This window comes from Bradysia coprophila, unplaced genomic scaffold, assembly GCF_014529535.1.
Source record: "Bradysia coprophila strain Holo2 unplaced genomic scaffold, BU_Bcop_v1 contig_232, whole genome shotgun sequence".
NCBI classification, from domain to species: Eukaryota; Metazoa; Arthropoda; class Insecta; order Diptera; family Sciaridae; genus Bradysia; species Bradysia coprophila.
In genome coordinates this window covers 17,230,144-17,252,963 of record NW_023503493.1, presented here as the reverse complement: position 1 = coordinate 17,252,963, position 22,820 = coordinate 17,230,144, and the positions used below count along the sequence as shown (strand labels likewise).

At 35.6% G+C, this 22,820-nt stretch overlaps 2 protein-coding genes across 3 annotated transcripts in view; one reads left to right on the top strand and one right to left on the bottom strand.

Moving 5' to 3' along the window:
* LOC119077075 lies at window positions 1-1,335 on the top strand. Its single transcript, XM_037184226.1, has 2 exons — window positions 1-143; window positions 203-1,335. The coding sequence occupies exons 1-2, from the start codon at window positions 99-101 to the stop codon at window positions 1,262-1,264; spliced, it is 1,107 nt and encodes a 368-aa protein (XP_037040121.1). The 5' UTR covers window positions 1-98; the 3' UTR covers window positions 1,265-1,335.
* A 1,327-nt stretch (window positions 1,336-2,662) lies between these two features.
* Window positions 2,663-22,820, bottom strand: part of LOC119077071 (collagen alpha-5(IV) chain) — a 32,193-nt gene continuing 12,035 nt past the window's right edge. Inside the window, exons 2-17 of one of the 2 annotated variants that reach the window (XM_037184213.1) lie at window positions 12,944-13,126; window positions 12,454-12,721; window positions 12,333-12,394; window positions 11,822-12,275; window positions 11,072-11,398; window positions 9,678-10,058; window positions 9,073-9,409; window positions 8,204-8,445; window positions 6,568-7,158; window positions 5,693-6,184; window positions 5,144-5,632; window positions 4,733-5,014; window positions 3,991-4,666; window positions 3,807-3,921; window positions 3,520-3,743; window positions 2,663-3,439 (exon numbers count right to left, since the gene is read on the bottom strand). In XM_037184213.1, the coding sequence (XP_037040108.1) occupies window positions 3,265-3,439; window positions 3,520-3,743; window positions 3,807-3,921; window positions 3,991-4,666; window positions 4,733-5,014; window positions 5,144-5,632; window positions 5,693-6,184; window positions 6,568-7,158; window positions 8,204-8,445; window positions 9,073-9,409; window positions 9,678-10,058; window positions 11,072-11,398; window positions 11,822-12,275; window positions 12,333-12,394; window positions 12,454-12,721; window positions 12,944-13,126 (5,298 nt within the window). In that variant the 3' untranslated portion in view covers window positions 2,663-3,264. The remainder of the gene's footprint in view (window positions 3,440-3,519; window positions 3,744-3,806; window positions 3,922-3,990; window positions 4,667-4,732; window positions 5,015-5,143; window positions 5,633-5,692; window positions 6,185-6,567; window positions 7,159-8,203; window positions 8,446-9,072; window positions 9,410-9,677; window positions 10,059-11,071; window positions 11,399-11,821; window positions 12,276-12,332; window positions 12,395-12,453; window positions 12,722-12,943; window positions 13,127-22,820) is intronic. The other variant, XM_037184214.1, reaches the window with a different exon arrangement.

The window sequence follows — 22,820 nt, the reverse complement described above, 5'->3', positions numbered from 1 at the left end:
GTGTTGCCCTCCGTCTGAAGTTAACACAATAAAAATTGAAAAAATTTCTGTTATTGATTCACAGTTTAACCTACTTCCGATTCGGTAGCATTAAAGTAATGAAGTTCTTAACGTGTTTGGTCGTTTTCGTTTTGTTAGTTGAGGTGAAAAAACATTTTCTTTTAACTTTGACCAATTTTTCTTATTTGTTTTTTAAATATAGACTATCAGCGCCACCTCCTTTAACCGTGAAGATAAGGAAAAGAAGATTAGCTTCAGCGTAGCCAAAGAATGGGAAAGCTTCAGCAAAAAAGACGCTTGCTGCGGATGTAACTGTAGCTGCGTTGATCCGAATAAAGAAACAAAGGAGAAGGTCCAAGAATACTATGACGGATGTCGAGAGGTTACTTGGGAATTCCGTGGCGAAGCATACGTTATAGCTGATAACGTAATGAAATCCTTCGAAGACTACTTAAAGAAACTATTCTTTTTCTCCGGTACCAACTCAACACTACCGGCGAATTCAAACGCAATGTTAGTGACAATGGGTAAATGTAATAAAATGAACAAATCCGCCCTCAATATTATCTTCGAATTCGAGAAGGTTTTACCGACTGTGGTGATAGATTTCAAAAATGTCGCTGATAATTTGACTCCATATCTGGGTGATCTGACTTGCTCCTTCAAGGAAGCACTGGATGAGCTGGGTTGCGTATTTAGACAGGTTATGAAAGATTTTCTTTTAAGTTGCAAACTGACAGGATGTAAATTGGCAGTTGATTATGAACCAGTATTTAAAAAATTACAAAAACTTATGAACACGGTGGCGTTTATAGCCGAAACAGCGCTAAAAAACAAATGTGAAATTAAGCCCGAAGTACAAGAGTCAGTGACGATTTTAAGTGCGCAATTTTGGTACTTTAATATCGTAGCTCAGGGAATATATAGCTGTGTCATGGATACGCTGTACGAAAATGAATGTGTCGTTGTACAAACAACGACATCCGTTTCGATGTCATTCAACTACGCGCTTGTATCATTTACCCAAGCTATCAGCACCGTCGTTCAGCCAATTAGCCAAACTATCACAGGTTTTCTAGCCACTTTTGTCAACTTAACCGCTGCACTGAATACATTGGTAAAAGATATCCTTGGACTGTTTGGTGGCCTGACAATAACTGCTGCGGAGGTGACGCAGAATATTTTGAAAAATATCAAACTTACACAACTTACGTCAACTCTGAAAGGACGTACTAACATTGTAAAGGGATTTGCTTTGAATTGAATTGAATAATGTAAATTTTCTGCTGGGCTGAGCGCTCGCTCAGTGACACCGATGCTGTAGAGAAATTTTTGTTCGTAGAATTCTTTTATGTAAATTTTCGTTTAAAAATAAATAAAAATTTTTTTTGAACCATCGACTTTTGCTAATAGAACGTTGTTACCCGTAACATTTATTAAAAATGTTGTCGTACTCCAAAAAATGATCGGGATCTATAAATCGAATCAGATATCTGTAGTTGCTGCTGGAGCTGATTCTATTTATTTTGTGGAAGAAATTTTTTACTTCAGAAATTCGATCTAAACATATATTTTCCACTATTAGTCGACTATCGCAACCATTCAGAACGTTATTCTAAGCAAAAAGAAGTTCTTTGGCTTCTTAAATCCGTAGATATTTTTTTAGAAATATTATATTATCTACCGAGAACAGTTTTTTCGAGATAAATGATATAGCGACAAATGGGAAATTATCGTTGTAGGCAGATATAACATTTTTCATACCTTAGGACCCGAAAAGTGCGACTTCGCCGCACTTTTTCTCCGTCCAATAATTATACCATTCGCCTTCGGCTCATGCAATAAATCCCCAAGTGTCTAAATAAACGTGTTACCAGTAAATAAGACACGTATAATACTCTCTTGTATATTCACTAGAGTTATTAACGTTCGACATATTTACTGGTAAATAATGTAGTGTTGTTGGAGTCACACTGAAAAACAGAATTTGTTTTCAAAATATGTTGATATGAAGTGGACGTTCTATGATTATTAGTGAATGTTCCGTAGCTGATTGGAAATCACAAAAAGTGGTTTCCTCGACAATGGTAGTTTATTTGGTTCGGGTGCAGAAGCGAAGAATTGAAGTACTGTTTCCATAAGTTACTACAACTTTTGTTGTATATACAACGTAGAGTTGAAAATGAGTACCCTTTGACTGAAAGCTGACCAGCTGCAAAAGGTAAAAAATAGCGACGATGACCAAAAGGAGTATGGATGGGAAACCCACTTATAAACAGTGAAAGGATGGCTGTACGTTTCGTAGATTAGACTAACTTCTGGAAAAAACGACTTTTTTTCAGCGCGTGTTAAAAAGTTCTCTGTGGCAGATGTCGAAAAATAAACAGCCTGATTCTATTTTGCGATAATTTTGGCGACAAACAATGAAGAAAAATAAAGGAAAGCAAACAATTTGTTATACCATGCAGATGTTTTTTGGTGAAGCATGTGAGCCTCTGTGTATGCAATTGGCCTTAGAAAACGTTTCCACTAAGTTGTTTTTAGTGGCATGATACTGTTTATGTTTAATTTTTATTGAATTTAATCATCTCAAACTGAATAAACAAGCGCCAAAGAATTGATAAATTGAAACGAAATCATTTTTGAGACACGAAATGATAACTTTTTTTAAAACTTTTATTTAATAGAAATGTACTGTACACATTAAATTATAAAAACTTACATGTTATATGGGTCCAGCGAATTTTCATGTAGCTAAGTGCATTACATGCGTTCGAATAAGAAAGACCGATGTCACCGACAATTTTTTTAGATTTATTTTTCACTGAAGATTTAAGAAAATACATGAATCGTCATTATCGTTGTCGGGCTCTGTTATTATAGACATAATACAAAATTAACATTTTACAAAAAAATACATTTAACTTGGAAAAGACTTGTGGATAAAATAAATTTGAAGACAATTGTTTGGGGTGAGGGTTAGGCAGTTTAAGCGAAATTTTTATTTCTAATTTGTTTCTTTGATTGCATTCGATTTTTGGTTTTTTCATTGAGATAGAGAGTAGAGTGGTAAATTAACTCATTCTTCATTTAAATTAATTCGATATTTCTATGACTAAATAATGGGACACTGCTAAGATCCATCTTTGTAAACTGCAAAACAAAAAAACAAAAATTGATGGCACATAAAAGTCAGAATTTATAAATGAGCATCTAATGTGGCAACGGTTCAAACCGAACCTATTGTTCCACTTTCTGATTTATTTATTTGTGTATCGCATTGCGTCGTCGTGTATTTGCATGATTTCGAACACGTTGACGTCGTCGCGGTGGTGCTGGTCGACGAACTGTTTCCCTCGGCGGTTGTAATAATGCCGATGCACTGGGGAATGGATCACTTGGTACCACTATTTTTACCGTTTTACGGCACACAGCACATCTAAAATTGATTCGCAGAAAATACATTGTTAATCGAAAGGGTTCGAAATTGTTATGTTAATGGTCGGCGGACGACTGTACCTGCTAATTTTACTAGTTTGATCGGCTTTTAGCGTTTGCTGCTTTGGTTTACGGAACATTTCACTTTCTTCGATTATCGATAACCAGAACGAGTTTATTTGATCGTAATAATTGCATCGGCCATGTCCGTGACATTCGATGATCGGAGCGGAACGGAATTCTTCGAGACATGATCCCGGTGAAATCAGATCCTGACCGAATCCACCACTGTTGTCGTTGGTAGACTGAAAAGAACGAACAAGACGTGATTGTGAATACATTCAAAATTTGTAATTGCATTTGCTTACCATAACGTAACTGTAACCGATCCACATTTCTTCCCATCCACTTGGACAATCCGGTATAGTCATACTCTGGCTGTGAATTGCAATGATTCGAGTGTTTGTCTCACAAACGGAACATCTAAAAGATTTCAAAGAATCGTAAATTTGAGCGCAACTGAGATCGGCTTGTGCACTTTTAATCATTTACCTCGATATATATCGATTCATTTCCCGTGCATCGATAGGAGTCATTGACATCGGCATTGGCTCCGGTGTGGACAACCACAAACTGTCGTCATTGTTCTCGGCATAACTGCATACGTTGCCAATATCGCAGAACATAAATGGCATTGTTGAGAATTTGAGCATACATGATCCAGCCTGACCCAGATCTTGACCTACAGTTCTACTCGCACCAATAACACTAGCCATCGAATAACCTTCCCACAATTTGTTAGTATTTATTGGACAGTCAGGTATGTTGACTGACTGTGAATGCCTGGTGAATATGAAACCTCGACTTTTGGCTTGTGGTGGTGATGGCGCATCGTCACCTCGGAAGCCTTTCGGTCCACGATATCCATGAAGTCCTGGCTGTCCAGGTGGTCCTGGATAGCCTCTTTCTCCTTTAATACCTTCCAGTCCATCGAGCCCGATCTCACCGACCTCGCCTTGATAGCCTTGCAATCCAGTAATACCAATTCTACCAGGATATCCGGCTGGTCCTTCATCTCCTTGCATTCCTTTCAAACCAGGAATGCCATCGAATCCAGGCTCGCCTCTTGGAGCTAATTCGTATGGTCGTGTATAGCCACGTTCTCCTTTAATGCCTTTAACACCGTCGACACCATCGATTCCATGCCAACCCTGATCACCTTGGAGGCCTGTGAGAATGAAAATTATGTTTACAACAAAGAAAATAGTCGAATAATGTGACGTTTATCACTAACCTTTTGGTCCAATAGGCCCACGTGGACCAGTGAAACCTGGCAATCCTCTGTCACCTTCCAATCCGAACAATCCGTCTTCACCGCTTTTGCCAATTTGTCCTTCGAAACCTTCATCACCTCTTTCTCCTTTGATGGAAGGTCCACTATAGCCCTGCTCTCCTTTGAATCCAATTTCTCCTCTTAAACCCATTGGACCTGGTAATCCTGTCAAGCCAGATCTTCCTGGTGGGCCTTGTAAGCCTTCATCACCTCGCTGTCCTTTGATTCCATCCGAACTAGTACCTAAAAACGATTTTTTTTTGTTGTAAATTTTTTTTTTCTACTTTTTTGTTTGAAGACATGGTTTCAGAATGCGAATAAGCCATAGGTCGATTTCAAATGACAAATTATTGTGTAACACATTAATCTTACCTGGTAAGCCAATCATTCCAGGCTGTCCATCATCACCGTAATCTCCTGGAGCACCTTTAGGACCTTGTATTCCCTGTTGTCCCGGAAAACCATCAAAGCCAGGCGTACCAGCTTCTCCAGCTTCTGCAAAAGCGCTTGCGAGTCCACGTAAACCTCTCAAACCTTTGTCGCCTTGCACTCCAACTAGTCCGTTCAATCCGTCCTCTCCGAAGTCACCTTGTGGTCCGAAATCTCCAGGAGCACCTTGTTTGCCTGGTATTCCTCTTGCACCTTGTCTTCCAGGCTCACCACGTGCGCCTGGCAGTCCAATGGCTCCTTCGTCACCTTTCTCTCCTTGTGGCACATACACCAATGCAATAGATCCTGGTAAACCTGGAGAACCTTTGTCTCCTTGCAGTCCAGCTTCACCAATTAAACCATTTTCACCGTCCGGACCAGGAGCACCTCGTTTTCCTTTTATTCCTGGGAAACCTTGGTCGCCGAAATCACCTATTTAGAAAATAAACAATTAAAGGCGTGTTGCTATACACAAAAATAGCATTACGTTACCTGTAAGTCCAAATGATCCTGGTTCACCTCTTGGGCCTGACTGGCCTGGTGCTCCAGGAATTCCACTTCGTCCGTTGAATCCAGGCGAGCCTATCATTCCGATATCTCCAGGCTCACCAACGATACCAAATTCACCAACATCTCCACGTTCGCCTCTGGATCCGTTTCTACCATCGAAACCGTATCTGCCCGGAACACCTGGTTGACCTTTCAAGCCTGGACCACCATCTATGACATTTCCCGCTTCTCCTTCTTCACCTTTTGGACCAAGTTTTCCTGGAGCTCCATTAAAACCTGGCATTCCAACTCGCCCAGATTCACCAACTTCACCTTTAGCTCCACTAAATGACGCTTCTCCCTTTTCGCCAATAAGTCCGAAATATCCAAAGTCTCCACGATCTCCTTTCCTTCCATCACGTCCTGGTCTTCCGGATAAACCTGGAAGGCCAGCATCACCACGTTCACCCTTTAAACCAGGAACACCAACAGGTCCTAAAAAGATTAATAAACAAATCATTTCCTTTTTCTTTGATTTTGTGTCATTTATAATCATAAAATAATAAACACATTTTTTCGAAATCCGCATAATATTTGAAATATGATAAAGAATGTATAAAAAGAGAGTCGACAAAACAAGTACGGTGGAAGAAATATAAGAAGTTCTTAGGAACATAATGGGAGAGAAAAGTGAAATGCGACATGTTTTCTGTGTTGGGAATTGTGGCCCTTTGTAACAAAAATTTAGAATCGCATTTGTTCAACGAAATTCTTGTGTAATCAATTACAAACCACAAAAACACTAAAATTAGAAAACACGTAAAACTTCATCTGTACGAATAACTTGCAGAAAATATTCTTATTTTTGATATTCTTACCGTTGAAACCTCTTCTTCCTGGTCTTCCAGGGAATCCAAAGTCACCTTGCGGTCCTGGTTCACCATCTGGTCCTCGGTATCCTTGCAATCCAGGCTCGCCAAGATTTCCTGCTTCACCCATATCACCTTGTAGACCTGCATTACCAGGGAATCCAATGTCTCCCTTGATTCCAGGAGCACCAATCATACCGGGCCATCCATCGTCACCTTTTTTTCCTTTTAGTCCCCAAGGTGCTACTCTTCCATCTGCACCAGGTGGTCCTGGTTCACCTACATCACCATAGAGGATATCTCCTCGCGCACCTTTTCTTCCTTTAATGCCAATGAGTCCATCTGGACCTTGTGATCCAAGTTCTCCTTTCCCTCCTCTTGCACCTGATCTACCACGATTGCCATACTGTCCAGGATAACCTTTGTCACCTGGTAATCCAGCTAGACCAACATCACCGTCAATTCCCATTTCACCAGGTAAAATCGATCTTCCGGGTTCACCGCGTTGTCCTTTCAGACCTGACAAACCATCTGTACCCTCAATTCCATCGATACCGTCTTCACCTGACGCTCCTGTTGGTCCATGATCTCCCATAATACCTGATAACAAACATACAATATATCAATTTAGCAACGGATTTTATTCAAACTATTTTTGTTTCAAAAATAAGTTTAATGGAGAAAGGAGGAGAGCTGCTTCGGAAGAACACAACACAGTGCGAGAAAATAAAAAAATCACATTTTCGACGACAACTGCTGTTACTAAATCCACATGCGCGATATATACGCAAATGACTTAACATTGGTGCAGTGAACGCAAATGAAATTTAGACGTGAATTTGCTTCAGCTGTTTTTCAGCTGGTACACTCATACAAACAAAGCTGCGAATACGTGGGTGAAACATTTGATCGACAATATCGATTTTGGCCTTGATTTCCACTTACGAAAAAAGCATTACGTTTTCTATCCGTTTACACTTCGAACAATAGAAGAGGCGTGGTGTGGCAAAACGGAGTGGTGTTTTTTTGTAAATAGAAATCAAGCCTTAGATATATGTGGAGTTTGCATTTGGTTTTTGAAAAAATCGTCACCTGAGTGGAATAAAACGTTTCTTGCTGAAGGTGTCATAAACACAATCAGAATGCATGTAGTCTTTTTTTGAAAGAGATGAAAAAGAACTTCAGACTATGATTCATACTCAGACCAAATTTTGCTATTAAATAAAAGAGCGCCTATATCTACCGGCTTTAACGTTTCGTCTGAAAAAAATAAATAGGTGACGTTAATTATTGTCGTAATCGGACTTGACCGATGACACCGGAAATTAGTTTATCTGTTGGCTTTTAGTGTTGCTGTGAATTTTATACATAAATTTAACATTATGGTGGAAAAGGCCTGTAGGTATGAACTTATATTAAATATATGTCCGAGTCCGAATCCAAGTAAAAATTCCAATTTCATTACGCGTTAAGATTTAGACACAAGCTAAAAATTTTCAGATACATGTCAGAGTTTTCACCAAGAAACAGGATAGAAACTATTTGCAATCTGTTATGCAATTAACGAGGACGTAATAGTTGTATATTTTGGATCCCACAAAACATCTCATCTGCTCAACGTACAATTTACATTCAAAAATGTTACCTGGATAGCCTTTGAATCCTTCTGGTCCAGCAATTGATATTCCTGCTGGACCTGGTTCACCATACGGTCCAGGAAAACCAACAGCACCAACCGGTCCATGCTGGCCTGGATATCCCTGCAAGCCTATTGGTCCCACTTCTCCTTTATCTCCTTTTGCTCCTCTTAAGTCATACTGTCGTGGAGCACTGGGTTCTCCTCTCTGTCCCTTTGTGCCTTTAGAACCAGGTTCGCCTGTCGCGCCACTAAACAAATGTAACAAATTTACTCAGATGTACTATTAAGACTTAAAATGAATGTTATCATTTTTCAGAGATATATTTAGAATTCTTGGAATAATATCTCAGTTTACCAGTACCGTCAGCAATTTCAAAAGTTCTTTATAAAATTGAAAACTGTCTTTAAAAAACACTTTGTTGTCTATCAATTATATTGAAAAGATTGTACATTTCGTACCTAGGACTAAAAATCTTTTTTAGTGTGTGAGAAGTTTCCAGGCAAGAGCCGAAGGCGAGATATATCGATATATCAAGGGCTTCCTCTAGGTAGTCTACCTCTATGCGATATATCGTGCGGGAAAAAATTCATTTCTTTACCGAATTATCGTGTGAGAACAGTTTTAAATGAATATTTCCATGACAATATTTCAGTTGTCCGATGCACAAAACGTTGTTCGTACCTCGACAGGAAATTTTTTTTTCAGCACACGTCCTAATTTGTCTTACTCACTTCGCTCGTAAAGAAAACTTAGCACTAGTGCTGAGAAAATCGTCATTCCTGTTTGCTTCGAGTCGTTTCCAAAAATTCATAGAAAATTCCTAACACTGATATCTCCTTTCATAAAGACTAGATTTAAAATAAAATTTTCTTACTGTAATCCATCAAGACCTCTTTCTCCTGCTAATAAATATTTCGGAGTTCGTGCGTCTTCACCAGGACGTCCAGGGCGACCATCTCTTCCTGGTGCTCCATCTCGTCCAGGTAATCCAGTTAGTCCATCAGCTCCTGCATCTCCTTTTTCACCAATTTCTCCAGCAAATCCAGGAAAACCGTCGGGTCCAACATCTCCATCGGCTCCTTGCACTCCAGGCCAGCCTTCGTCACCATAGTCGCCGCGTTCTGGCTCGATACGCTTCCCTGAATATTCTATTATACCCTTCAATCCTTTACGTCCTTCTCTTCCCGGTTCACCATCTGCTCCAGGACGACCTATTTGCGAAGGAAACAAATTGGTATGACTAAGAAGTGTTTAATTAAACTATTTGCTGTTGTTTTTCGATAGTCAACTTTAACCAATGGATGACATTTAAAAGAATGCAATCGTTATTTTCCTAACGCATGCTAGAAGGCTTCTTTGACGAATTCGCTAAAAAAATTCTTTCAGCATATGTTAGAAACAACGCTATAGTTTAACACTAGTTAGGTAAATAGAACTTTTCTCAATACTGATCGGCCATTTTAAACACTTTTTTCTTACCTGGCATTCCTTTATCACCAGATCTACCAATCTGTCCCATTGCACCTTTAATTCCTCTCGGTCCAGGACGTCCTCTCATTCCAGGGATTCCATCTAGTCCCATTCTTCCCATAACTCCAGCATCACCTTTCAATCCTCTTTGGCCGGCGGGGCATATACCACAGTCATCTCCGCGAAAACCTTTGTCACCTTTAATACCATAGAGACCATCGTATCCAGGATTTCCAGGTGCGCCACGTCGACCTGGTAAACCGTCAGGACCTGGTGGACCAGTTATATTAAAACCGATTCCAGGTAAGCCTTTGTCTCCTGGCAAGCCAGCTTCACCGCGATCGCCAGCAAATGCATTAGCTCCAGGCCGACCAGGTGATCCACCGAAACCTATGAAATCACAATGCAACAAAATAAATTACGGAAATATGTAGAGAAATTCGAGAAATATTGAAAGTTTAGTATAATTTATGGGTTCTGAGCAGGGGCTATTTAGTCGAATTAATTTGCCGAAATTCGCCAAAATTCGTCGAAATTCGCCAAAATTCTCCCAAATTAAAAAATTCAAATTTTGAAAATTTTCTTCCAAATTTATGTTTTTTGGAATATTTTGCTAGTTTTGTGATATAGCATAACAAAAATATGCAAGAATCTACCAAATTCACAAATATATGTAAAATTCACAAAATTAGGACATTTTTCATCGTTTGGCCAAAAAAAACCTTCATGGCTTCCCGGTTAAAAATAGATTTTTAGAATGTCTTGGCCAAAAATATGTAACTAAGTTCTACGATTCTTTGAAATTTCTTAAAATCATGTATAAATTCACAAAAATTCGCAAAAATTCGTCAAAGTTCGCCAAAATTCGTCAAAATTCGCCAAAATTCGTCAAAATTCGTCAAATTCGCCAAATTCGCCAAAATTCGCTAATAATTCAACTAAATAGCCCCTGGTTCTGAGAGGTGTGGGAAATGCAGAGAGCAAAACTTGGTAAATCACAGAAATTGGTAGCGCGATTAGTGTTAAAAAATGCTGCAACAATTCTCAATCAATAGTTTGTAACTTCCATTGAAATAATTTTTTTTTCTGAGACCTGGACTCAATTTTTGTCACATTTGTCACGTTTTTTTATTAATCATTTATTCATCATTATTTCTGCGTGGAACACAATGTATAATAAATCTACATAAATCATGTGCGCTAAGCACTTATCCAAAGGCAATATTTTAGATGTTACGTTTGTGAAATATGAATCAAAAATCAATAGTTAAGATCTGGTTTCTATTAGGTGTTCACTTCTACACAGATAAGGAGTCATTCACAAAGTCGATACACGAAAAAAGAGTAATTTTCAGAGCCATTTTCAAAGTCATAAATGTAAAATTTGGAAATTATTCAATTACCCTTTGGTCCACTTAGGCTTGAACCAGGGAAACCCATTTGTCCTTTTCTGCCGATTGGTCCGGGAAAGCCTGGGGTACCAATTTGGCCGGGTGGTCCAGTTTCACCTTGATCTCCAACTTGACCATGAACTGATGTACCCTTCCGTCCAGGCCTTCCATCCAATCCAGGATCTCCAGGTGGTCCAGGCAAACCCATTGCGCCTCTTCGACCAGGTTGTCCTGGTACACCGTTCATTCCTCTGTCACCGATTTCTCCTACGTCACCTTGAGATCCGATTGGCCCAACACTTATTTCGTCCAAACTAGGATCGTATAAGCCGGGTAAACCTGTCAATTAGAATGTAATTTAAAATTTTGCAAATAAAAGAAAATCTTCATTGTTCTTCGTAGCCATGGGCAATAATGATTTTAATTGTCGATAATCTTTTCTATCGAAATAAATCAACAAAATATAGATATTTCGACAAACCAATTCTATCAGTAATTCGTTTTAAAATTTTAATATATTATAGCATGCAACAGCACGCATAATTGTCCATTTCGTCCATTACGTTTATTCTAACAAGAAAAAATTGATAATTAATATTGGTATTTTGATAACTATCGAATCTCAATATTTTGAATACTATCGACAATTATCAAATTATCGATAACAATTTAATTCATCAATTATCGACAATTTCTTTCGATTGATAATATCGACAATTTTGAACTTCTCCCATGTCTTTGAAATTTCAGAAAAATACATACCCGGAATGCCTTGAATACCAGGTACACCATCATAACCTAATTCTCCACGTTCGCCTTTTTCTCCATCAGCTCCATCAAGTCCAGCGAAGCCAGGTGCACCCTTTGATCCTTTCTCACCACTCGGTCCAGGTAATCCTTCTTTACCAGTTTTACCACGATCTCCAGCGTCTCCTTCATCACCCTTATATCCTCGGAAACCTCGTTCTCCTTTCAAACCATCGTATCCTAAATCTCCAGGAAAGCCTTTGTCTCCAGGCAAACCACGATCTCCCTTTTCGCCGGCTATACCTTTTATGGTTACTTCAGGAGGATTTTCGATAAGCATACCATCATAAGCTTCTCCTTTCGTTCCTCTAGGACCTGGTGCACCTTTGACACCTTTTGCTAATAAAATTGGTACTTGTTCGGCATCTTCTCCTCGTTCACCTTGATAACCTGGCTCACCAGGATATCCCTAGAAAAAAAATAAGTCAAATACTTTTCAACAATTAGTATTTAAAATTTAGATTACAGGCTGTCCAGGTATGCCTTCATAACCTTTCGGACCAGCTAATCCATCATGACCTCCTTGACCTGCAAAAGAGATTCCAAATTTTAGCAAATGTGAAACTTACTTCCTTTAAAACACATACCAGAAAGTCCATCTAGTCCTGGTTCTCCTCGCGATCCCTTGTTTCCTTTTGAGTTGATTCCTCCGTCGCCGGCATCACCACGAGGTCCTTGTGGTCCTGATTCACCAGGCAAACCACGTTCACCTGGTCGTCCTGGAATTCCATGTGGCCCATCAGAGCCTTTCGTTCCATTGCAGCCATCTAAACCTGGAATTCCTCTTAATCCAGAACCGCCAGGACTACCAGGCATACCAGGCATTCCGTGCTCTCCACGTCGACCAGAATCTCCCTAAAGCAGATCACAGTTAATCATTTCAACAGACAATTTCGAAAATGATGAGTGGATCTCAGATTGGGAATAATTATGTCTAAGTACGCTCTTCATTACTCTTGTAACTGTGTGAAATTAATTATTATTAAATACAAATTTCATTTAATCATTAAGTCATTGACTTTTTTGAAAATTGAACTATTTTACTACATTTTCCATTGTGGTGGTCTACATACATACCCGAAATCCTTTTTCACCCTGAGCTCCAAATTCACCACCATCACCATAATCACCTCTCGGTCCCATGGGCCCATCGAGACCTATATCACCAGGTTGACCTTCAACGCCAGGAAATCCACTCGGACCAACATCTCCTCGACGACCTTTTTGTCCTTTACAATCACACACTGTCGTATTGCATACCTGATTGAAAAAATGTTAAGCGATCAGTTATTTTTTATTTTTATAGAGTAAAATTTAAAAAAAGGACACGTGACATCCACTAAGTATTAAAAAAAGAATATATCCTTACAACGGTCGATTTTTATTCGTTTTTATTAACATCCAATTTTTTAGTTTAAGTTCTAATCGCAATTCTTCTCTAGATGTTGATTCTAATTTTTTACTTCAATGAAGTATTACTTCATTTAATTAACCTTACATTTTGTTATATAACAGCACATAAGTCACAGCTTGTTGTTTATTTTAACAGATGAGGAACCGGTCCGTAAAAATTTAATATTTTAGCTAACATATTTTAGCAACATTGACAATTCTTCATATACCTTCAATGCAATTCTATTCTTCTATGCTAATATAATACTAACGAAAACATTTTTTTAATATTTGCCTGAAGCAATTCATGAAATTTCAGCACCTACCTACAGCTTCGTACAAAACGAGGTAAAAATATGAAAAATATTTCTTTTTAAGCGAAATATAAATCTTTATCATAGCTAACACAAGACATGAATCATAAAATAACGCAGATCGCTAGCTTTATATGCATTAATGTGATGCAAAACAAAATGCGGGAAATTGATGATCGCATATAGAACATTCAAGTAGCTGCGTTTCACATATATCAGCACATAGATCATTTGATCGTTGCCGGGATATTGAAAAATATAAAAATTGAATTTTTAATAGAAGAACATTTATTCAATGAACTTTGATATCTTAATGCATTCATCTTTTTGCGCATACAGAAAGTATGTGGTTCAATTTCGATTTGTAGACCACCAGTGGATAGTATTGATAGTTACGAATTTAGTTTTGACCAACCATCAAATCTGAACATCTTACCACATATCAGTTCGTTTTTCCTTGCGAAACATTGTCTATGTAAATAATTACAATAGTAAAATATAAACGAGAGACCATTTCAATACAAGACATGTATAGTTTAAATATTTCGATCAATTTTTTTTTATAGATTTACAGTTTACACATAGGCGAACATAACGTCCTATTGCACAAGATATTTTTTTGTAAACCGGTCCACTGAAAACTATGTCGACATTGGTATAGGTTCACTATATAATTTGGTAGACGACAAAAATGTGTCGATATCTTCCCAACTAAAAGATTGACTAGGACACATGTGACCTTTATTTCTTTCCTCTAGCCAAATGTGCATAACTGAATTATCGAACTATTCAATTATATTTTGTGCAACGATCTGTTCCACAACAAAAACTGACTTGATGTCTTTCGTTGTAACACTTCCCCCAATGCCGCTAAAACTCATGGGTACTCTGCTTCTTAAAAACGATCTGCTCTCTCAGTGTTAAAGTAGTCAATTATGTATGAATGCAAGAACATTTCATGTAACATAAATAAACTTCTTAACAGAAAACACGACAAGGTAGATAATGCATAGTAACATAGATAATTTTCAATAGCATGGAATACCAGTCGAGTGTATGTACGAAAAAAATATGCCATGGCGGACAAAATATCCGCAGACTATAAAGTGCTGAAACTTGATATCTTAATTTTGATTATAAACATTTTTCTTCTGCATTGTCAACTGTTGAGTAAATAAATAGCTTCATTTAATATCAAAATCATTGTCATTATAAACACAAATATCTGCGTATTTATACTGTACTAAACAGTACAGAGACATATAATATTCGCAGTCGGAATTAGACTGTGCATGCAATGATATGTAATACACCGCACAATTTTTATTCTTATTAAATTCCAGTTGCAACTGTGCTAGCTCATCATTCTTATGGATTATTATCGAATAGTTCTGTGTTGGTATTTTTCAACTAGAATACTAATTTAAGTTTCTTTTTTCAACGGTAGGAGCAATCATGAAATGATACTGACTTGAATTTAGTGACTAACTTCTAATGTCTTTTTAAAGAGACATCTGAAGATTTAGAATTTTGTAATTTCTGAAGGAGTATGATCAACAATTCATTTTATCAGTTTTAGACTAAGGTTTTTTGTTTCGAAATTTTAATCGAATGGGGTTTGTGGCAACCTTTGGAAGACGTATTATATAACAAGAAGATATTAAGGAATTACAAGATTTTGTGTCCAAAGATTCTATTAATTATGATTGAAGTCTGTAAAAGATTAAACCGACCGAACCTTAGTTCTAGGAACGTTTTTTCTCCGCTCTCATATCTGACCCCAAGTGACCTTATTTAATAAATATTTCCGTTAAATAAGCAAACAAAGCAAAAGGCCGAACGAAATAATAAAAAAGATTTTCTCAGAAATAAGCGAACCTCAACTCAAGCACAATAAATGGATTAACCATTTATTGACCTATTGTTTCAAAATGCAATTGTAAACGAGCAAAAATACCATTCAAACTCGTACATAAATCAAGAATATAATCCTTCGATTAGCAAGTGTTGAATTTTGATTAAAAACTTTTTAAAACATTTAACATATCTGGAAACGGTACAGACACGAGCAAAAAAAACTTTGCATCACTGCTAAAAATAAATTTGAAATCTTATCAACCGTTTTTTTCCCTCGTTATTTTTATTATTACAAGTTTCTTCATATAAAGCACAGTGTTATCATAAAGTTTTCACGAAAACCAACACCACACACAGGAAAAAAAAATGTAATATTTCTCTCTTTATTCAATGAAAATATTATATATCGCCAGCATTACAAATTTTATTATCATTTGCTCTGTGTGTTATAAGTTTACCAAAAATTAAAGCCGAGAAAAAATTGTAATTAAAAACATAATTAATCATAAAAAGGTCTTAAAGAGGTTATAACCGAGGATGATACGTATATAGATGTGTATAACGATGGCATATTTAGATTTTTTTTTGTCGTGAAATAATTTTAATTTTTATTTAGAATTACGCAACACACAGCCGAACAATTTTTGAATTCAACAACGACGAAAAAAACTAAATGAAACTTTGATAAAAATTCTGTTATTTTGGGTTAATTTTTTTCGATCGAAAACAGAGCAAGGTTAAAGGAAATAACGAATTTTTTTTTTCGTAATTTTTTGGCTACAGAGACTGACAACATTTTTTTAAAATGAAATCTCGTACATTACATGTTCTGTGTGGTGTTAGTTGTTGATAACAAATGACATACAAAAATCGGAGTCTTACCAAAAAAAAGTTTAATTAACAAATTCATCAAAGTCTCGTACATAAGAACTTTGAGAGAAGAAATAATAATCAGAAGAAGGAAAAAAACTTTCAAATGTAAATTTTCGAAATTCCAGACATTTTCTTTCTTGTAAGTAACATAAACAATGTTGTCAAGCATTAAAGTTCCTATAAAGATTATCTTAGTGACAGAGAAAAGTTATAAGACATTAACATTTTTCCATTTAACTTTTCCATAAATTCTATTTTTAAATATAAAACGAAAACCCCAAACGATGGAAAAGTATTGAATGAAATGGAGAGAAAAACTATGGTTGCATATGATATTGTTTCTGGGGGCCATATGTACTGTATCACTACATGCATTATTATTACCGCATATAAACTCTTTGAATAATACTGGAATGAGGAAACGAGTTTAACCCGTTTAAATGTGGGGGCATTAAATGTGATAATGTAACACCGCAATGTTTGTTTATATTTATTGCAGATTCGATCGATGGTAAAGTGGTGACAGTAACATAATATGATATTACATTTGAATCAATTTAAATTGATGCTAGCAAATTTTTAAGTATAGTTTATTGATCTCTCCCATTTTTATCAATTGGTCTCGATTTGTTCTGTTTCACTCAATTCTCAAACCTGATCCCAACTACATTTTCAATGCGTATAGATATGTTTAACATCTGCTTGTCATGTGAAATATATTTCTTTTTAAATGCATTAAATGTGACAAAAAAAACGATTTTGGTTGACAAATATAATGGTGCCACACTGTCTACAGTTTATCAATATTATCGTTGCAGTGAATAGGGATGATTCTACTAATTCAGGTACATAAGTGTCAAATTTCACTGTTTCCCTTTTTTTTCTCTTCTATTTTATGATGAAATATCATGGTTAAAACACACACTCGTTCTGAGTCAAAATTATGTGTTCTCCAAATTGAACTAGACATTCAGCATTTTTGTTGAAAGGTTGAGTGTGTAAAATTTATTACGACTTTCTGGGTATGGTATTTTGGTATTGGTGGTGTTAGTTTCTTTGGTAATTTTGAAAGAAAATCAGGAAGACGAAGAACAGTCTTACCATTCTTGTTCAACTAAGAAGTTTTTTTTTACTTCTAAAGCAAACTGAAATACGTTGCTAAGACACTCGCTAAGACACGTGTGAATCACGTGACCAAAAATAATCGCGAAACACGAATAGCGTAACGCATGACGCAGCAAAAAACTAAGGCTGAAAATAGCGGAAATCTTTTAGAAAAATGCTCTACTAATCTACTGTTATCGTCAATTAACGATAAGAAGCGATATGCAGTGGCAAGTGTTTTCTTATATATATTAAAATATATGTTTAACAAATGAACTAAAAGATTTTATGCAAAACACTCTGTGATACTTTTAACAATAGAAGTACCAGAATGTAACGATTATGCGACGATATCAGAACTGTTCACATAAGGTTAATCGAGACAATAACTTAACAATAATGTTATCACAAAAGAACAGCAGCAGCAACGACAATAACGATGTATTTTATAAAATGACATATTTCGATTCGATTCACAAGTGCTCTTCTGGTATTATTTATTTATATAAAATTAGTCTTGTTCATTGACCTTATCATGATAGTATGAGTTGTTGATCATTAATTTATTATTAAATGCGACCGCACCAGAGTTAAAACAAATAAACCGAAACTGAGTTTATTTCCATTTAAGACTTCCACCTAATAATGGTTGTAGAGATCCGAAAGGAAAAAGAAAAGAAATGAAGAAAGTTTACATAAGTCATTCATTATTATGAACGGTGGAGCTATGGGTACTGAGCCGAGCTTCTTCGTTTATATTTACTAATAGAATCAATATGAAGAAGTTAACGAATTGAAAAAGATCTCAGAATAATTATAAAAATTCGCTGTTTATACAACCAATGTTCATTACATTGGTGATTGAGGACGATCGGAATTTAAAAACGAAAAAAAAATAATAATAAATGGAACGGCTATTTCATTATTTCAACCTCATTTCCGGATATGGAGCACACACAGTACACTCACACATCATATTTTTTTTCATATCAAAACATTCTTGTGTGTGCTCAAAAGATTAATGAAAGACCTCAATAAAACTAACACTCTAACCGAATGTACTGCTCACACAAAATATTTCTTTTTTTTTTTTGAAATTTTAAAACCAAGATAATGAAACTGTTCATATCAGGATCTTTGACCTCATCAGTTTTATTCGCAAAATTTTAACTGAAGACAAGATTAACAACTATTCTCAAGAAAAATGATATTTTCTGAGCTAGGGCATCTTTTTGAACCGTGGAATGTGTTTTTTTTGTATGTTCACATGTTTACCAGTTTCGTTTCGATCCACAGCTAGTGGTAATCGACAGAGATATGGAAACCGATTCAAGATTTTTTTCGTTCAATCTGTGAAATGTAGACAAAGTTCGTTAAAAAATATTAGAATTTGTTAAATTACCTCAACACGGCGAAGTTACGATTATTTTAAAATTAAACCAAAATAAATTATTCATAAAAACGCACATTATTGGCAATTATGTAATAAACTTTCCCACACAAGAAATCTTTTTTTTCTATATGACGAACATGTGTGGAATAATACAAAGATCGACCAACAAAAAATAATTAACCAAAGAAATTCTAAATAAAAAACATCTTTGCGCTTCGGCGCTTCACTATTGCACACCATGTTTTTGTGATTGCGCTCCTGTCAATTCAAAATTTGATAAATGGACGATCTAATATGAAAAAGAAATTAAATTCTTGCACACAACTTTTCCGTTTACAAATGTAAAATTGGGGCCTTAACTTCTGAGCGATTGGTATTAAGGTTAAGCTTTTTCGGCTGGCGATCTTCGACTAAACATTATTACACAATCTTTAGACGTAAGGATAACCTGTTACAGACGGTAAGCATATGACTAGTATTATTATCGGGTCTATTACTTCCATAGATCAAAGTATTTTTAATTGGTTGATTTCAAATCTTGTACTTCAATTTCTTTAACATGTATTTTACCATATAAAGGACCATATTACGCATTGCTTGTCATTATTTTTGTCGTCGTTATGGAAAACAGATGAAGGTGACAGGTTAATTCCATTGTTATATTGCAAATTTTCAATTTTCGGTATCTCTTGATCTTGGAGGGTTCTCACCTCAAAACTATCGTTTTTCTCGACTCAGTGGCGAAAGTGGTAGTCTCACTCCTCAAATAGAGATTAACATAATCATAATCCCATTAATTTAAGACGTTGTAAGACCAAGGCTACCAAAAAACAATTGTAAACTCACACTACCATAAATTTCACCTTCACTTTCGATAAACCACCAAAATTGCCGACAAATTCTGCAATGTCACATCACAACATACAATAAAATTGGCAAGCGTCCACACGTGTTGATAAACGTTTGGCTCATCGTATTTACTGAAAATTACTTCCATATGGATGGAAAATTCGAATTCTTCCTTTCACATAAGAATTTGTGTGCTCCATAAATAATTGGTTGGTTCCCACCGAACATATCGGTATACATAACACAATTTTAAGCATTAAAGAGATGATATACTAGAATGTGTTTTTAGCTAAATATATATTATGCTAAATAGAATTTACTAGCGCACATAATATACGGCACAGATGTTCCGAGAAAGAAAATATTGTCAATTTGTGAAATGTGAAATTTTATTGATGTTGTTGTTGAAGTCGATTCTATTTTAGGAATCATTTAAAAGCATGTTAATAGGAATGGGTCAAATTATAATTACCTGCTTCACTTTCAGTTACACAATGTTGTTATTAAACTGAAAGCAAAGTGAGAAATGCATTTAATCGATGCTATTAATACCAAAGGGTATTAATTTATGACGGAGTATGTATCTTGAGATGATTTGTACGAATCATAACAGTTGAGCAAAATTCTTGGGCTCGTTTATATATTGATATTGAGTGATCGAAGAATTTTAAATCTTCAAAGATTCAACTAACTGTTACGTATTCCGACGATCCGTAAGCCGTAACTCTCCCAGCATCGATGAGTTAAATGGAGCATCCACCATTTACTATGAATAAAGTAAAGAAAATAAGCAGCGAAATGGTATAAGCATAATTCGTTATAGGTACAATTGAACTAACAACAGAACCGCTGGTGCAATTAACTTCTTATGATTCATTCACCTATCGAATTCCCAATCCGCTCGATTTCTTTGAAAACAAATAATCTTAATTTTAGATTTTATTCTTTTAAACCATGCAGAAATTCCATACGCGTATACATATATCTCGTCGTCGCAACATTTACAACACACGAGTTATAGTATCGCTAAAAGTTTTTGTTTTCCATTTCCTCTCGACCAAACCGCGAAAACCGGCGTGGGTTGTTATACGATTTTTCTCGCTGTTTTGTTTATATTGCATGTGAATATGTACATTTTCTGGATCGCCGTCCGTAAATATACCCGAGCAACACAATGATGTCATTGAAAAAAATGATGTAACTAAATCGGAAATGCAAATTTTTGTTCGATAAATAATAGAAAAGAAATTTTTTGTGGAGCATGTCGTTGCCGATAACATGTCTTTTTTCTTAAAAACATTCAAAGGATTTTTTTAAATGTTTATACCAGTCGATCGGCTGGTGCATAGTATTATAAATGTTAGTGGAAATTAAGATGAAAAGTTATTCACGATTGAGTCATAATAAATGTGAAAGATGAATACTTTAGAAGAATATTAAATTTTTGTTTATTTTAAATTCTATTGACTTTGAGTGCGTGCTGCACACTCTAACATTCGTTTACATTTTCACTAAACAATTTAATTTGATGTAATAAATGTATATCCTTCACTCTGTATGAGTGGAATACTTCAGATTTATGATCTAATTTGAGTTTCACCACTGTCCGGTCCAGAGACTATTTTCGTGGAAAGTTTTTCAAAAATTCTGTAAAAATTCAAAATTTTTTGTTTTTTGAAATAAATTTAGAACTTTTGTAGAGTTTTTAGAGGAATTTTATACAAAATTGACCCTGCCATAGTCCGATAACTTTTTTTTATACTAAACCAACTCATATAATAAAGATATCAATTTAAATTTCTTAGCCTATTTTAGGACATAAAGTTTTTTCACCTTCAGAAAACATAACTTTAAATTTATCAGAGTTTTAAAAGTTCTCGATGTTCTCAGGAGCTCGTTCAGTAACTAAAAATTCGTTACCCAAAGTGAAGATTTTATATGAAAGAAGTGTCAAAATTCCCACCAGTGAAACTTAACGAAGAGTTCCTGAACGAGCTCCAGTCAATTAAGTGATTCCCAGTATACGATATTTTGGCGCAAAATTTGAATTCGCTAATGGATTTTTAAGTTTTGTGCCAAAATATCATAACCTGGAAACACTTTATTGACTGGAATTCAGGAACTTTTAAGAATTTTTTAAGAATTTAATAATATTTAATAGGCTGTAATACTCTATTTCAATATTAATGTCGGGCAACACGCACGATGTACATTTCGATATTTTGAAAGAAAAAAAAACGAATTAGTATTTCGACACTAGTGCGAAAAAAATTGATTTTCATTGCTGAAAACAGTCGATGGTACTTTAAGAAGAAGTGAAAAATCAATTGAATACAGTGTCATGCTCGTGCCTTCTGTTAATATTTTTCGCCCCAGTTAAAGCAATTGTAAATTCAAGCTTTGGTTGTAAATTGTTTTGCCAGCTCTATTTATTTCGGATCAATAAATTCCCATAAGCACAATGAACCCTGAGATAATTTACCATCGACACTACTCAGATAATGATGGCAAATCTGTTTTCTATGAGTGGATTGCAATCATTTAAGAGGCTTGCTATTTGTCCAATTTATTCTATTAACGTTTTGACCGTATGACCGTATCATCTTCAGATTAAAATTCTTCTGTCATATTCTAAAACGAAATTTGCCTCACAAATAAATTGTATTGTCAAACCGAGAGACACCATCACTTACATTTCTAATGTTTTTATCTTACATAAAGCGTGCCACATGATTTATCTTGAAACGAAAAGTTTATTCACTTAATTTGCAGAACATAAGAAAACAGAACATCGGTTTTTTTTCCATCTTGAAGATGTTTATCAGTCATATAATGTGCGTTAATATTGCATTCATGTTTCAATCAAGTAACGAAAAAAAACGAATCAACTTAATGCAATAAGAACTTTCTTTCACGCATACCAAACATTCTCTACCACACAATAGCCTCTTTAATTTACGACTTGTTTTAATTAATAAATTTCTTGTTTTGTTTTTACTGCGACTGTCTAATGTACTGCTAAATGGTAAATCAACTTGTAACAAGTACTAGAAACAACCATTTCAAGTGAGTAAGTAAGTATATTACAGCGGAATAATTCTTGAATCAAAATGCACTCGGTTGCACTAAGCTGTTGTTGAATAATAATTTTTAAATTAACAAGCAGCAAAAT

What these genes read in the sequence shown, in the direction of transcription:
- LOC119077075 (XM_037184226.1), top strand. Translation starts at nt 99, where the DNA reads ATGAAGTTCTTAACGTGTTTGGTCGTTTTCGTTTTGTTAGTTGAG. An exon ending in TTTTCGTTTTGTTAGTTGAG is followed by an intron (nt 144 to 202) that starts GTGAAAAAACAT and finishes TTTTAAATATAG; the next exon opens with ACTATCAGCGCCACCTCCTT.